This window comes from Schistocerca cancellata, chromosome 2 (genome assembly GCF_023864275.1).
Source record: "Schistocerca cancellata isolate TAMUIC-IGC-003103 chromosome 2, iqSchCanc2.1, whole genome shotgun sequence".
NCBI lineage: Eukaryota > Metazoa > Arthropoda > Insecta > Orthoptera > Acrididae > Schistocerca > Schistocerca cancellata.
Window position 1 is genome coordinate 131,528,498 of NC_064627.1, and position 18,465 is coordinate 131,546,962.

General features: G+C 42.5%; 1 protein-coding gene across 1 annotated transcript in view; it reads right to left on the reverse strand.

Annotated features, from left to right (window-relative positions):
• LOC126151735 (synaptotagmin-15-like) overlaps window positions 1-18,465 on the reverse strand; it is a 159,117-nt gene that overhangs the window by 107,811 nt on the left and 32,841 nt on the right. The window contains exon 3 of the mRNA XM_049915964.1: window positions 5,585-5,748. Within this exon, the coding sequence (XP_049771921.1) occupies window positions 5,585-5,748 (164 nt within the window). The remainder of the gene's footprint in view (window positions 1-5,584; window positions 5,749-18,465) is intronic.

Consider the following 18,465-nt stretch of genomic DNA (forward strand, 5'->3'; position numbering starts at 1 on the left):
ATTGTTTCACCTCGTGGCAGAATATACACCAGTCGAGTTGGCTTTAATCTTTAATTGTGACGCAGTGTGCCTTCATTTCACTGATTGTAGTTAATGTCGTTGGGTTTCTAAGAGAGAGTCAAGTCTCATTCTCGGTCACTATCTCGCTTAGGTAATCCTTACCATATTCGCCGAAACGTGTCAATAAATCTAGTGCACAGCCCAGATGTTACTCTGTAATTGTTTTTCACACCCAACGAGGACGTAATTTTCGAAACTTCAAGTTTTCAAAAATGATTTCATGAAGAAGTCAATATGAATTTCTTAGAGATTTCTTAGAAAGATCGGGTACTTTAATCTTACAGTTTTCCTTTGCGCGTTCTTCAGATACATGAACCGGTTCATCTTTAACTAAAAACCAACGCCCTTTGTCATCGTTCACTTCATCACGTCCTTCATTCAACTGTCGATTCCTTATCCTTAGCATTCATACACTGTTCACATGCTGTACTCTACATGTAACTCGCAGATCTGTTGATGAATGTCGACTGGCTTAGTGCCCTTCGCATTCATAAAACGAATTATAGATTCAATCTCACAACAGGTGGGATTTCCAATCATCTTCACCTTTGTAAACAATCAGTGTGTAACATAAACAAAACACAGAGAACTCAAAGCAACAACCGCGTATGCACCGATTTGCGATTGTAGACCTGAAACGAATGGAATTCAAACGGAACATACTATCAGGATGGACCTCGTACGATAACACTAATTCACCCTCGCCATAATGGCAATGGTCGATTGTTCTTCAACTTATGCAAGTCACTGTCAACTTGCAATACAGCATCTTATGCGACTGATACACTTAACTATTCAGACATAATGACACTAAAAACCTAAAAGTAAAAGCAGCTGCGAAGTAAATAATTCTGTTCAAAGATTTTCTGAAATGAATTTACGTAATAAGATCGCTAAAACACTGTAAATTTCAGACTAAAAGATCAACACAACGAAGATATGAACATTTGCATACATGGATGCGTTGCAATGAAGTTCACGTACAGTAAATTCCTTGGGATAACAATCGAATAAATGTAAATCAGCATACACAGGGTAGTCACAAACAGCCTGGAAAGCTTGTAAGGGTGTTTCAGGGTAGGCTGTGTTCAGAAATAGCCGTAAAGAAAAAAATTTGATACGTTGCATCGTTTCCGAGTTACTTAGCATTGAAACTATTCAGTCTGAAGGTTGCGTAGACATATTCAACTGCCCCCCCCCCCCCCAAGAGACGGCCTGATTGACTAACTTAGGTGCTAATTAGCCTGGAAACGGCACAACGTGTCGAACTTTTTCTGATATTTATCGACATAGCCTCCCCTACGTCACCCTAACAAGCGTTTCAGCTTGTTTTTCACCATCCTGTATAATCTCAATGTCCTTCTCAAATGCAGCTACCTAAAACTCACAACTATTGTGAAAATGACTTACTGCTCACTAATTCAATTTACGTTATGGGATAGTTTTGTGGGGAAGAACCTCCAACACAAATGTTAAAAGAATATTCTATAAGTAGAAAAGAGCGATAAGAATGATAGAAACATTAACTGGATAAATATAGTCAGGCATTTAAAGCACCAAAGATACTAACATTTTCAATCACATTTATAAACACCTGTTCTGGACGAAATTCAGAAACGTTCTTGATAATAAAGACATTGAGATGCGACGCAACCATGATAGAGGGAAATAGAAGTTCTTCTACGAGTCCAGACACAATACCATTAAATTCAAATCAAAATCATCCTGTATAGGACAAAAATCCCTGCAAAGGTTCCTCTCAACTCTGGATTATTTTAAAAAATCTCTCAAAACATTTGATACAAACTATTTCTACAGTATAAATTCCTTTATTTGGACTCCAGTGTAAGACAAAATGCAGTATAATAAAATGTGCTTTAGCTACCTGTTTGTGTAACTCTGGTCAGGGATAAGATTCCTTAGCATTAACCCCCAGATTGAGCAAATATTACTACTGTGAAAGTCGACTACAAGAAACTTTAACTAGACATCTATCAGAAGTAATACAAACATTTGCATGACAAATTAAATTAGTTTAATTTCCATACATGCATCTTGTGATGGGTCCTAGGACAACAGCCGTTATGCTTATTTGGAAAAGTGACAATATGTACAACTGTATGTACTGATTTTTATTTATTTGCATCATAGATAGCCATTTATAACCTATTATACAGCAAATAATTTTCCTAGTGTATATGGATAGATATGTATACCTCCACAAATTACGAGGGCTATTCGGGATGTAAGGTGGGATTGGGCGTTAAATAGAAACCAGAATGAAAATCCGATGAAGTTTTGCACAGATGTGTTGGGCAGTGCGTTTAGCATGCCTGACGAGCCCATCACGTCGCTCTTTTGAGTTCAGAGTGCACAGTGAGCACTTATACAGGGTGTTACAAAAAGGTACGGCCAAACTTTCAGGAAACATTCCTCACACACATATAATGAAAAGATGTTATGTGGACATGTGTCCGGAAGCGCTTAATTTCCATGTTAGAGCTCATTTTAGTTTCGTCAGTATGTACCGTACTTCCTCGATTCACCGCCAGTTGGCCCAATTGAAGGAAGGTAATGTTGACTTCGGTGCTTGTGCAACTGTGCAATCACGTCATCAACACAGATTTTCTGTGAACGTTTGGGCAGGCAATGTTGGTGATGTCTTGATTGGGCCCCATGTTCTTCCACCTACGCTCAATGGAGCACGTTATCATGATTTCATACGGGATACTCTACCTGTGCTGCTAGAACATGTGCCTTTACATGTACGACACAACATGTGGTTCATGCACGATGGAGCTCCTGCACATTTCAGTCGAAGTGTTCGTACGCTTCTCAACAACAGATTCGGTGACCGATGGATTGGTAGAGGCGGACCAATTCCATGGCCTCCACGCTCTCCTGACCTCAACCCTCTTGACTTTCATTTAAGGGGGCATTTGAAAGCTCTTGTCTACGCAACCCCGGTACCAAATGTAGAGACTCTTCGTACTCGTATTGTGGACGGCTGTGATACAATACGCCATTCCCCAAGGCTGCATCAGCGCATCAGGGATTCCATGCGACGGAGGGTGGATGCATGTATCCTCGCTAACGGAGGACATTTTGAACATTCCCTGTAACAAAGTGTTTGAAGTCACGCTGGTACGTTCTGTTGCTGTGTGTTTCCATTCCATGACTAATGTGATTTGAAGGGAAGTAATAAAATGAGCTCTAACATGGAAAGTAAGCGTTTCCGGACACATGTCCACATAACATATTTTCTTTATTTGTGTGTGAGGAATGTTTCCTGAAAGTTTGGCCGTACCTTTTTGTAACACCCTGTAGATGCCTAGAGCAGTAGTGTCTTCCGCCAAGTATGAGGGCCTGGTGAGGAATTTCGTCTGTTGTCATGCACCCCACACAAGATAACTTTCATGTGTTTCCTTCTTCATGACAATTCTCGACTACACTCTGCAGGAGCAACGAAGATAGTCCTGCATTGTTTTCGTCAGGAAGTGATCGCCCACAACACAGCCCATAATTGGCTCCCCATGAGTATCATGTTTGCTCGTATGAACCGCTGGCTATGAAGACAACATGTCGACACAGACAAGGAGCTATAGACAAGAGTAGAGAATTGGCGGAAAGCACTGACAGCCGCCTTCTATGACGATGATACTGTAAAGTTTGTACAATGCTACGACAAATGTCTAATTAGGAAACTCGATTTTCACAGTGGTTTTCATTTCACGGCCGACCGGAGCTTACCTTCCGAATAGCCATCGAAGTGAACTGGTCGCACGCATACGTATATAATCAAAATTGGTTCAATGTGGTATAGTTACGATTTTATTATTTAAATAAATAAAATACCTATTATTATTACGTTAGTACTCTGTGTATTGGCCTGAAGATAGTGAACTGCATCACCGAAACAGGTGGCAAATAAATTTAAACAAGCATACATTCCACATAAATAGAATACTCCGTTTTGTGTAGTTAGGTGCATTACGTTTTTAGATTAGATTTACTTTCATTCCAATAGATCCGTAGTGAGGAGATCCTCCAGGATGTAGAACACGTCAGAAAAACGATAATACATGACAAATATTTACAACTGAAACAAATAAACTTACGTACCCTCCACAGGTCCCAAGTGGAATGATCGTCATTTTTTAATGAACACTGTAAGAAAGAATCATTTTACAAACACTAATGCACTGAATTTAAAATAAAAAGGTTTTTTATTCATAAGGTAATGAACATGTAATAGAATTAATATAATACTTATTTACAATGAACGCATTACTGCACTGAAATGGTGCGGAAGTTAGATTGTACTTACACACACACACACACACACACACACACACACACACTCACACACATACACACTTATTTACAACAAACACATTACTGCACTGAAATTGTGCAGAAGTACACACACACACACACACACAAATGAGTTAGTTCTACTGAGAAATTCATGAATGGAGTAGAAGGATTTGGCCACCAATAAATCCATTAGGCTTCTCTTAAACTGAATTTCACTGGTTGTTAATCTTTTTATGGCTGCTGGCAAGTTATTGAAAATGTGTGTTCCTGAATAATGCACACCTTTTTGTACAAGATTAAGTGACTTTAAATCCTTGTTAAGATTATTCTTATTTCTAGTATAGATTCCATGAATTGTGCTGATGGTTTGAAAAAGTGGTATATTTTTAATGACATATTTTATTAAGGAATAAATATATTGGGAAGCAGTAGTTAGTATCCCAAGTTCCCTAAACAGACTTCTGCAGGATGTTCTTGAGCTCACACCACATGTAACTCTTACTGCAGTTTTTTGTGCTTGAAAAAATAATCCCATATGACATTATTCAATGAAAATAAGCATAGTATGCCAGCTTTTTCATTTTTATATCCCCTATGTCTGACACAGTTCGCATTGCAAATAGAGATTTGTTAAGACGCTTCAGCAGTTATGTGGCGTGCTCCTCCCAGTTGAATTCCCAAGAATTTAACACTGTCCACTTGTTCTATCTGCTTGTTATGATATGTTAGACATATACTCGTGGGACACCCCTTATAAGTTCTGAACTGCGTGTAGTGTGGTTTTTTTTTCCAAAGTTTTAGTTGGCTAGGAACCAGTGATTAATGTCCACTAATATTTTATTACCCGATCTTTCTAAGACTATACTTGATTTGCTATTTATTGCAATGTTTGTGTCGTCGGCAAACAAAATGAACTTGGTATCTGGTAATGTTACAGCTGAAAGGTCATTGATATACACAAGAAAAAGTAAGAGCCCTAAAATGTACTTCACGGCCTGAACCCCATATGGGTACATAATTTGCAGACTGATGTTTTCAGAATACTTAATCTTCCATCAAGAAAATTCAGACATTACACCAAGTAGCCCCAACGTGCGTAAACGTTGCAAAAAAAGAGAGATTCCATGACTCTAAATGGTCGCCCACTTAAATGAAACTCAGCCCCTGAAGATGGCAGAATAACTGAGAAATGGCCGAATAGACTCACTGAACGAGTTGGACCGCTGCGTGTGGGCACCGCTGGCGGGCACCAGCGGGTCGCTGGCGCCGTCCTCGAACCGGTCGTCCATGTCTGCGTCACCATCGCCGCCCAGCTCGTCCAGCGAGGCCGCGTGCCGCAGCGTGGGCAGCGTGAAGCTGATCTCCTTCGTCCTGTCGAAACCGAGCCGTGAGGGCGCGCCACGTGACGAAACTTCACACATTTTACCTACATATTAGCTGACAAACCCGGCATGGCTCAGGTATTTATTTTGCCTATATTCTATCAGAAAACAAAAAGAGAACTGTGTTTGCAGTGTTGGGGAAAGTGTGGGAATTTGGCGCAACTAAGGCATTTTGACTACAGCTTTTATTCTGTTCTACCTAGAGGTGCCAATTTCTGTATAGCATCAGCCGCATCTGTTTACTGCAATATATCTTAAAACCATAAATATATAGCTACGCGTCTTAGATAAAAATCAATAATTTTGACATTATTGCACTACGGGATTTTAACCGACATACCGGATAAAATGACACAATAAGAGGGGTAAATTGGCGCAAGGGATGCTCAAATGTTTAAATGTGTGTGAATTTCTAAGGGACCAAGCTGCTGAGGTTAATAATTGGTGTCCTGCAAATCTACTAACCAACTAACGCTTCTTCAGACGGGAGTCACAGTTATAGTTTTCAGAATGTCTCACTCACTGCATTCAGAATGACGCGAGAAACACAAGAAATGCACTGGTAGCATTCCTCGCCATCTTTGCCGAATTTACCTCATACTACTTTGGTATGTTGTGCTGGATGGCGCTCTGTTCTAATAGAAGTCCCATTATAAACAGCGCTGATGCCATTTCTTAATTCACCTGCCATCCAAACGGCTCTTCCCGCTGTATGGGTGTACGTCTTTAGCATCGGAACAGAGCAACCCATTCTCCATTCTTACAAAAACAGTGCACTGTGTTATTTTGGCTTTTATTAAATGTACATAATGTATCTCATATACACTCATGCTCATAAATTAAGGATAATGCTGATACATGGTGAAACAACGTTTTGGTCGGCGGTTTGCGGGTTTAAATCACCTCGGGGTATGACCATGCAGTGCATTAGACCTGCGGTCGTCGCACGGTGGCGCTGGCAGCAATCCACATACGCAGAGGTGTGTTGGTGCATGTCAGAGTACGGTGCAGGGAGTAAGTGTGCAGAAGTTCTCAGACGTGCTAATGGTGACTGTATGTTGAAAATGTCTCAGAGAACACATATTGATGAAATTATGAGGGGTAGAATACTACAGCGACTGAAGGCTGGTTAAACACAGCAGGTCGTAGCACGGGCCCTCTGTGCGCCACAAAGTGTGATCTCAAGATTATGGCAACAATTACAGCTGACAGGAAACGGGTCCAGGCGCTATAGTACGGGACTTCCACAGTGTGCAACACCATAAGAAGACAGATATCTCACCATCAGTGCCCGCAGAAGGCCACGGAGTACTGCAGGTAGTCTTGCTCGGGTCCTTACCGCAGCCACTGGAACAGTTGTCTCCAGACACAGAGTCTACCGACAACTGAACAGACATTGTTTATTCGCCTGGAGACCTGCAAGTTGCGTTCCACTGACCCCTGGTCACAGTAGAGCCCTTAAATCCTGGTGTCAAGAACACAGTACATGGTCATTGGAACAGTCGTCCCAGGTTATGTTCACAGACGAGTTCAGGTATAGTCTGAACAGTGATTCTCGTCGCCGGATTTTCGTCTGGCGTGAACCAGGAACCAGATACCAACCCTGTAATGTCCTTGAACGGACATGTATGGAGGTCGTGGTCTGATGGTGTTGGGTGGGATTATGATTGGTGCACGTGCACCCCTGCATGTCTTTGCCAGAGGAACTGTTACAGCTCAGGTGTATCGGGATGTCATTTTGCACCAGTATGTCCGCCTTTTCAGCGGTGCAGTGGTTCCCACCTTCCTCCTGATGGAGGATAGCGCACGACCCCAACGAGCTGACATCGTGGAGGAGTACCTTGAAGTGGAAGATATCAGACGAATGGAGTCGCCTGCATGTTCTCCACACCTAAACCCCATCGAGCACGTCTGGGGTGCTCTCGGTCGATGTATCGCTGCACGTCTTCAAACCACTAGGACACTTCAGGAGCTCTGACAGGCACTGGTGCAAGAATGGGAGGTTATACCCAAGCAGCTGCTCGACCACCTGATCCGGAGTATGCCAACTCGTTGTGCGGCCTGTGTACGTGTTCATCATGATCATATCCCATATTGATGTCGGGGTATATGAACAGGAAACAGTGGCGTTTTGTAGCACATGTGTTTCGGGACGGTTTTCTCAACTTATCACCAATACCGTGGACATACAGATCTGTATCGTGTGTGTTCCCTATGTGCCTATGCTATTAGCGCCAGTTTTATGTAGTGCCACGCACTCAGCCTCTGTGCGTCAAATTATCCCAACAGGCATGACTCATATAAAACTATCCTTCCACACTCTCAGTTTGCGTAAGAGATATAATACTTGTACGAGGCGAATTCGGAAAGTAAGGTCCGATTTGGCGCGAAATGGAAACCACTGTGAAAATCCGATAGCACTTTGCACGGATGTGTTGGGCAGTATCTTTAGTGTGTCTGTCGATCACTTCAGGTTACTTTTTTTCAGTTCAGAGAGCAAAGTGATCACGCAGAAATTCCTAAAACAACAGTGTCTTTCGCCAAGTATGTGGATCTGGAGAGAGACTTCGCCTGAAGCTCTGCAGCCCACATAACATAAATGTCATGCGTTTTCTTCTTCATGACAATTGTCGGCTGCACTCTGCAGGGACAATGAAGATGCTTCTTCAGGGTTTTCGATGGGAAGTGTCTGATCACCCACAACACTGCCCTTAATTGGCTCCCTCCGATGTTCATCTATGCCCACATGAACCGTTGGCTACGAAGATAACATTTTGGCACAAGTAACTAAATGCAGACCAGTGTAGAGAATTGTCGAAAGCCACAGGCGGATGCTTGCTGGGACGAGGATAATGGAAGGTTTGTACAACGCTATGAGTGGAGTGGCGACTATTTATAAAGGTAGCTGGAAGGGGTGGCTAACTGTTGCGAATAAAAAAATTTTCACTTTTACTATGGTTTCCATTTCGTGACCGATCGGACCTTAGTTTCCGAACAGTCCTCGTATAATACTGAGTTTAGTTAGATAGGAATAACAACAAAAACTGCTGTTTTAACATAACATAAGATGGCTTACCTCTTATAATATAGAGATCAAATATTAGAGAAAACGAAGCTAAAACACACTCTTGTTTCTTGCGTCGACTATTGGCAAGTAACGGTTTCCGCGATCTATAGGCTCATTTGTGCAACCGAGCACCAGATGACAACACCGATAAAATTGGTTCTCACAATTAAAGACTTACTGATCCGCGTCATTTTACCCCCAATCTCCCCTAATATCAAATAAATTTCATTTCCATGTATTCGTCATAAAACCTGAGAAATTACGAAACAGTTTCTGTACGCTGAGCGCAGCTGCTTTGCATGTCTACAATGAGATTATGCAAACGTCTCCATGACAACGCCTATTCGTGGAGACAAAGCTCTCGGGATAGGGATACCCATTTACACAGATGGCGCCAGTATCGCGTACACAAGATGTAAAAGGGCAATACATTGATGGAGCTGTCATTTGTTCTGTGGCGATTCATGCGAAAGTTTCCGACTTGATTATGTACGCATGTACTCCTGGACTCGTGACCATATCGGTTGGACCCTCGATCACTACAAACTGTGGCCTGATCAGATCAGTCCGGACTTCACTTGTTAAGAGTTGATGGTAGATTTCGAGTGTGGTGCTGATTCCACGAACGGATGGACCCAAGACGTTAAGAAGGCATTGTACAATCTGGTTGTGGCTCCATAATGTCGTGGACTGTGTTCACATGGAATGGAATGGTTCCTCTGGTCCAAGTGAAGCCGATCATTGACTGGATATTGTTGCAACCATTCACGATTTCATGTTCCCAAAGAACTACGGAATTTTTTATGAATGACAATGCGTCATGTCACCATGCCACAATAGTTCGCGATTGGTTCGAAGAACATTCTGGACAGTTCGAGCGAATAGTTTGGCCGCCCGGATCGCCCTACACGAAACCCATCGAACATTTCTGCGACACAGTCGAGAAGTCCGTTGCTGCACAAAATCCTGCACCGGCAACTCTTTCACAATTATGGCCAGCTATAGAGGCAGCGTGGCTCTATATTTCTGCAGGGGACCAATTTTTGAGTCCATGCCACGTTCGGTCACTGCAGTGCTCCAGGAAAAAGTACGTCTGTTACCCCACTGTATATGTGGCTGTTCAAATGGTTCAAATGGCTCTAAGCACTATGGGAATTAACATCTGAGGTCCTCAGCCCCATAGACTTAGAACTATTTAAACCTAACTAACCTAAGGACATCGCACACATCCATTCCCTTGACAGTATTCGAACCTATGACCGTGGTAACAGCGCGGTTCCGGACTGAAGCGCGTAGAACCGCTCGGCCACAGTGGGCGGCACAATAGCCGTTTGCACTTCGCATTTCGAAGCCGTCAAAAGCGCTGCCAGGTTGCAGGAATTTCCTTGAGTTAACTCGACTGTAAGGTTGTCATAGTAGTAAGGAATAAATATGTTGAAACTTCAGGCATGATGTTAGTGCTTATGACGTCGTATGTCTTGAACTATGTGGAGTAATTCCATTTATTTATGTAAGTACATTCAACAGCATATACAGGTACTGTCTGCGAATAATGTTGCGAGTACAGTTAGTAGCAAAGAAGAACTAATTGAAACATCATGCATAATGCGGCATTCACACATCTAACGTCTATGATGTTATATCTCCTAAAATATGAAGGGTACGTGGTTCTGGTCTCCTCAGCGATTGTTTCCTGACAGTAAGGGATATGTGTACCAAGTTTGATTTAAATCGGTCCAGTCATTTAGAAGGATATCTGGAACATACACATAATTTTTTTCATAATTGTTATCCCATTCCCTCCACGTCCCATACGGACGAGGGGAATGGGTAGGTTGTCATCGGTACAGGCGACCTACTCTTCGGTCTACGGACAAATATAAAAGTAAAGAAGGTGAAAAAACGAGAAATAGATTGCGGAGATATTCAGGCTGAAATGAAGTCCTTTTAGTCTTTTTCAAGGAGGAAAATAGAAAGGAAATTTTGAGGTATACTATGGATGGGTTTTGGTGTGTGTGTGTGTGTGTGTGTGTGTGTGTGTGTGTGTGTGTGTGTGAAATCTTACGTGACTTAATTGCTAAGGTCATCAGTCCCTAAGCTTACACACTACTTAAACTAAATTATCCTGAGGACAAACACACACACACACACACACACACACACACACACACACACACACATATACACCCAAGCCCGATGAAGGACTCGAACCTCCGCCGGGACCAGCCGCACAGTACATGACTGCATCCGTTGTGCTCCTGGTAGTTAAAAGCAGTAATAATAAAAGGTAAAATGAAATACTAGAAATTGGAAGGCTCTGCCATGGGACAGGAAGTCAGTCGTTCAAAAACGGCTCTGAGCACTATGCGACTTAACTTCTGAGGTCATCAGTCGCCTACAACTTAGAACTAATTAAACCTAACTAACCTAAGAACATCACACACATCCATGCCCGAGGCAGGATTCGAACCTGCGACCGTAGCTGTCCCGCGGTTCCGGACTGAGCGCCTAGAACCGCTAGACCACCGCGGCCGGTAAGTCAGTCGTTGATGGAGAAAGAGTTGGTCAGTGAAAATGGTAGTAATGTGGTGGTACAAGGATGGAGGACTGGTGCATTTGCAGTGATGCGGTAGGAGTGGCTGTTGGCACAGTAGAGGAGGTGGAGTAGAGGGGGAATTGGTGCGACTAATAGCTGTTGGGAAAACAGGTGTGGGGAAAGAAGAGCAGAAGGGAAAGAGAGAGAGTAACAAAACATGGGAAGAGAAGGAAGAGAACGCCCTGATAAGGCGGATTGGGTGGGGAAGACCTATAACTAGTAGTATGGGTAAATGTCAGACTTACACACATAGCAACCATTTTTATGATGCGTACAGATTACATGACATGCCGATCTAGCAATGGATGATATCGTGCAACGATATTTTGACAGACATCAGTTCAGCCATCTAGAGGTGAGTTTCATTATGGAACTGCTGGTGCACATAATTGGCTTAATAGCTATGACTGGCGCGGAGACGCATGAGCGTGAGATGATACTGTAAGAGTGCCCCTTGCCGAGTTAAGTGCCCTCTGTTGTCGAATATGACGCTATCTTGGGCGCGTAGGCGCATGCACAACGATGATACAGCATGCAATTGCGAGATTAAACTTCATGGGCCAAAACAATAAAGATAACTCTCGATGGACGTGTCGTTATGAGTAAAATTTTGACCTTCTAAAGATACAAAAAGATCACCAACTCCCACGCCTGGTCAACTTGAAAGCCGCTTCGTCCTTGTGATTTGACCAACGTAGACTTTGCCGCATTCACATGGTATTCTGTAGACTCCAGTCTTCCGCAAACCCAGACCATTATTTATCAAGATGACAAAAACATAGGTATTTATGGAGGGCGGGAAAGTAAATATATTGTTTCTTTAGGAAGCATCCTAAATTTGGTGAAATGTTGTCCACATAGGGGGGAGGGGGGAGGGGGGGAAGCAAAGGGCGCTAAACTCGACAGCGGACGCTTATTCAGCGGTAACCTAAACTCACGCACAGGTATGTATTTAGGCACGTGCAACTGCCAAGGGCGGCAAAGTTGGGGGGGGGGGGGGAATGTTTTAGTATTTGTAAATATAGTTTTAATATGCAAATCGTCAGAGTTCAGGCAGAGAGTATAGAAAATAAACTATAAGCTTTTTTGGCCTTTTACCCTAAATTAATTTCTTGTAAATAATGAATTGCAAATGAAAAGTATCCATGAAGTCCACGATTACAACAGGATGTTGAGAAGCTAGGTCCATCACGCCTAGTGTCGTGTGTTTTTATTTTTGTTTCTTACGAGAAACGAAAATGGGATCGCTCATTTTTTGGGGAGAACATGGGCGCCACTAGAAGGGAAGCAAACGCTTCGTCTCTGAATCTCGACAATAAAGGCTAGGAAAATTATTTGATCACCAATCATGTTACAGCCTAAGAGGAAAGCTCACGTCACTTAGCATCTTGTCATACAATGGACCCGGTTTCAAAGTTAGTTTTCTTAGTAAATTACAATGCTGCACAACAAATCGGCCTCTATTCGTAAGTACGAATAGCTGGACCACAGACGTCGGTGGTTGTTTGTCGATTACGCAGCAGCGTGCGGGACAGTGTCGCCACTGATTGACTGTGGAAGGATATACCATCCAACATACGATTTATTGGAAGGATATACTATCCAACATACGATTTACGTATACAGAGGAAAAGAGCGGTACTATTGTACTTCGCTTGGACGCCCATGACGATACCTTTGTCTCCCATTGACGGATGTAGCTTAGAACAACTGGTCCTCGAGCGTCTTGTGTCCGTGATTTGTTGAACTCTGATCGCCGAATTTGTGTTAGGGTGATTTCACAGCCATTGTGCTCAATGTCTTGACAGACGACCTCGTCATGGGAAAGGAGAACCCCGACTTTGACTCAAAAGGATTGACTATCGACCAGTAGGTCAATCGAATGTAATTTTAGAACATGTTCCAGTTGAGACTGACTTTTTAGACAATGGTATTACTGTGGACGAAATGCGAGCATTTGAGTAAGATCCGGAGACAAAGCGCTAGAGTGAAGACTGGCATACCAGGACATTCTTTGTATACGTTCTTTTAATGTCAGTAAATTGTAGGAAGAAGTAAAGTAAGGAGAGACAATAGATACTAATTGATGAAATAGTTGGTAGTTATAATTAAAGTGCAGCTTCCCACGGAGGTCTAGTGTGTGATGTAATTATCGTATAGCAGCGAAACTAGGTGGATATGATAAAGCGCTTACGCGGAAGCGATCTAACCAGAAAAAAAGTTAGTTCAAATTTTGATCAGCAGGTGCAAATCTGGCACTGTAGGGCATCTCGTTGACGTCACTGGTGCTGATGTTGGGCAAATTATGTAAGCAGCGGTTAGCAACAAAATCAACGTTATGCCTTTATAGTCTTCCCAAACAGTTTGCTCGACCTTTAAGTGTGGAGAAATAAGAGTAGAAAAGGAAAGGTCAGCACACTGACATCTCGTTTTCTGTCAGCTGTTCCATCTTTACAGCCGCTACTTCCATTGACGCAGCCGCTAATTGGCTTCACGAGGCAGTGCAGCTCCTCAAGGTCTTACTATCGGGGGAAAATCTCTCGTACTGCCAGCAGTCGCATCCGAATCGATACATGCAGTCTGACAATTCAGCTATGAGGGCGAACTGAGGTCAGAGATACATTAACATCAGAGTTACATAGTAAATGAAAATTGTTCTCATTAAGATAATCAAATAACTATATTGTAGTCACGCAGTAAAATTCTACTTTTTAATGCGGATCGTTTTAACAGCGGAGTAAAATCTATAAACTTTCAGCGGTGAATAAACGGTTCTGCACTACCCTGGTTGATCTCATGGGCTAGAATGGCGATCAGCGAAGAGGTCCCGTTCTCCAAATGCTTTATATTCCTGCCGTCATAGAGTATGACTTCTCGTCCTTACCCTGTGCTCTTACAACGCATAGGTCGCAGCCAGAGACCTATTTCTACATGTGGGGAACATAGATCACAAGATCACATACTTTCTCACTGTCACCGATACAGAGCAGCACAACAGACACCAAAGCAGTATGACAATGATATGATACGGGAAATAAGACAAAGACGAATGGGAGATAATAAATAAAATCGCTGAAGGACATGGCGAATACGGACAGACAACGACTTATAACAAAACACTGCAACACACACAAAGTACGCAAGACAGCAGTTTCAATTCGTACACCAAGCAGACAGCAGAACCGAAACACACACTCACTTAAACAGCGAACACTTTCACTGTCATGTACTGCAGATAATCTTACACAACTCTAGAATAATTAAAGTATTAGAATAAACAGTGTAATACAATCAGCCCTGTAAACCTGTTCTATCTTAAGTACACTGAAGCGCCAAAGAAACTGGTATACGCAAGCTTATTCAGATATATGTAAACAGGCAGAATACGGCGCTGCGGTCGGCAACGCCTATATAAGACAACAATGAACGCCTGGCGCAGTTGTTAGACCGGTTACTGTCGCTACAGTGGCAGATTATCAAGATTTAAGTGACTTTGAACGCGGTGTTACAGTCGGCGCATGAGCGATGGGACACAGCATCTCCGAGATAGCGATGAAGTGGGGATTATTCCCGTACGACCATTTCACGAGTGTACCATGAATATCAAGAACTCGGTAAAACATCAAACCTCCTACATCGCCGCGGCCGGAAAAAGATACTGCAAGAAGGGGAACAACGACGACCGAAGAGAATCGACCAGCTTGACAGAAAAGTGCGACCTTTCAGCAAAATTTCTGCAGATTTCAATGCTGGGCCATCAACAAGTGACAACGTGCGAGCCATTCAACGAAACATCATCGATATGGGCTTTCGGAACCGAATCCTGCCTCGGGCACGGATGTGTGTGATGTCCTTAGGTTAGTTAGGTTTAAGTAGTTCGAAGTTCTAGGGGACTGATGACCTCAGATGTTAAGTCCCATAGCGCTCAGAGCCATTTGAACCATTTTTTGTACTCTTGATGACGACGACACAAAGTTTCACGCCTCACCTGGGCCCGTTGACACCGACATTGGATTGTCCATGAGTGGGAACAAGTTGCCTAGCGGATGGACTTGTATAGGTATGGAGACAAGCTCATGAATGCATTGACGCTGCCTGTCAGCAGGGTACTGTTCTAGATGGTGAAGGCTCTTTAATAGCGTGGGGCTTGTGCAGTTCTATGGAACCACTGGTACGTCTAGGTACGACTCTGAGAGGTGAGACGTACGTGAGCATTCTGTCTGATCGCCTGCATCCATTCATGCCTATTGTGCATACCGACGGACTTGGGAAATTCCAGCAGGCCAATGGGACGTCCCACACGTTCAGAATGGTTACAGAGTGGCTCCAGGAACACTCTTCTCAGTTTAAACGCTTCCGCTGGCCACCAAACTCCCTAGATATGAACGTTATTATATATGGGATGCCTTTCAAAGTGTGCTGTTCATAGAAGATCTCCACCGCGCCCCCGCCCCCCCCCCCCCCCTCGTACACTTACGGATTTGTGGACAGCATTCCTGGTGTCAGTTGCGTCCAGCACTACTTCAGGCATTAGTTTAATAACCCCAAGAAGTATCATACTTTACACTCACAAACCACTGCACTTTCCAGAATGTACATAATGCTTACAGTATTTTCCTAAACAGTGTTTAGAAATATTAATCCGTAAATGAAACTGTTGTGGACTGGGACTGCAAAGTTCGAAGTAGTTCCGAGGCTTTCAGATATAGCGTCCCCAGTGCCATATTACGAAAAGACTTAAAAACAATATTTATAAAGAAGAGACATTAAAAAATTGAATAATACATTTTTATCATGTAGCCGTAAAATAATAATTTCTCTGTGTAGGTTTAGATTGCAAAGAAATAATTTATGACAAAATGATCTAAAGAGACGACAAGATACGGTCTTTTGTTAATTTTTTAGTCGTCTTCACTTCTTCTCTTGTCTTTATTGTGTATCGACGGACATCTTTCGAGTGCTGGCAAATGTAAGCATATTTGTATGAGTTAAGCATATAATATAATGATTTAATATTATTGTGCACTTTTAATTTGTAAGGGGTGATCCCGATTTCATGTCCGCCTTCCTTGAATTAACCTGCATTCAAGTAATTTACAGCTCAACAATTGCAGCGGTCGATGCAGCCAACGACGCCATTACGTGGCGATATTAACTTATGCAAAATTAGCGGAAGCGGAAAACTCGCCCGCTATTAACATAATATTAATTTTTCTCCACAGCCGCCCGACGTTGCAGAAAATACTTAGCTTTAAGATTCTTATTTTCAGTACCATAGCAGAGACCCAGAGCCAGGACTCCGACTACAATACAATGGTTAACGGAGGTAAGAAAAAATACTCTCGCGCGTGTGTGGGCCGCAATTGTAATTAATAACTAAAGATCTTTTGCTTTAAAGTGAATTGACTAGCCGAGGAAGTTAATATGAAAAGTTTATTACATTGTTCAGCTTGTATGCTCATGTTTTAAGATGCCGCGAGTCTAACATTCATTAACGTAACAAATAATTTGAGATTAATATTGTGAAAAAGGAGAACTTCAGGAAAGCATTTAATCGTAAAATCAAAATTAAATGGAATATCATTTTTATTAAGGCTCACCACGTAAGTCGGCAACAATCAAATAATAATAATAACAATAATAATATACTAAATTACGACGGCCGACGGACGCGAGACAGACCAGGCTAGCTCAAATAGTATAACATTTCTCTCCGTCTTTCTATCCAAATCTTTCCCATTATCTGTTAAAATCTGAATATTTTTTGTACTTTTCTTTCAATTTCTATTGTACTTTTAATTTATTATTACTTCCATCGTAATTGCTGAAACAATAATTGCTGATGTAATATGGGACATGTTTTGTAATCTCTATGAAAAGCTGTAAAATGAACGACGTGTTATAAAGTGTAAAGCAATGGGTCTCTAAACGACCAATAAATATAATTCAAATTCAATTCAATGACTTCAGGTGACGGCACGAAGTGACTGAGGGACCTCTGCTGGATGGCGCTGGAGTACGTCACAGGAAATCTGCGTTGGCTGGTTGATTTGAAGGAGGGGACCAAACAGCGAGATCATCGGTCCCATCGGATTAGGGAAGGATGGGGAAGGAAGTAAGCTGTGCCACGTCAAAGGAACCACCTTGGCATTTGCCTAAAGAGATTTAGGGAAATCACGGAGGAAGGATGACCAGACGAGGGATATTCTGAGTCCTCGTGTGTTATCCCTCATGTGGCGGTACGATGGTGCCATTATTCAATAGAATATTGCTGGTCCACATACGGACTGTGGTGTGCTGAAGCGTAGTGCCTCTACATCGTGGCTGTTGAGATGGGAGTTTTGTGAACAGGCGTGCAGTATGAGCCACTCGCACGACAGGTGGCATCGGATTGCTCGAGAGTACGTACCATTATGCGATCTGGTATAGGTCACTAGGTGACCGACACTGTTTGAGCTGAAGTCAAGATTCGGTCATTTCCATTTGCAGTTTGTTTAATTTTCTAATTGTTTATCAATTACTACCATATTGTGCTTAGCTACGAGAGCGAATGAACGTGTGGATGAGAAATTATGGTTTCTGTAAAGTTTTTATACTATACACTGAAGTAACTGTTCGCGTGGGGAGTGTTCGAGAATGCCGTGTGTGGTACTCATTCGTACTGGGGAATTTGTTATAAACTATTTCGTCAGTTCATGGTACTAGGGAAATGAGATTATTATTTCGATAAAGTAGCTTTGTTAAGAGGGAATTAATTTTATATTCGTGAGTTTTCAAAATTTATTTATTGCACTTTACTGCTATCGCTGCTGGTAAACTTTTCCGGATGTCAGGTCGGCAAGACTCAGCGGAGGAGCGCCTCTGAAGATGTCCAGCGCAGTCCTGGACAGAAGTCAGGAACAGACGACCAGGCCAAGATTTACCAGTAGCTATGTCATGCGGTTGTGAAAGTAGTTTACTGCAGTTTACTGTTCTGATCCAGTAACAAATTTCAATTGGTGCTGTTTACATGCTAGGAATTGAGCGGGTTTGATGCTGCTTTC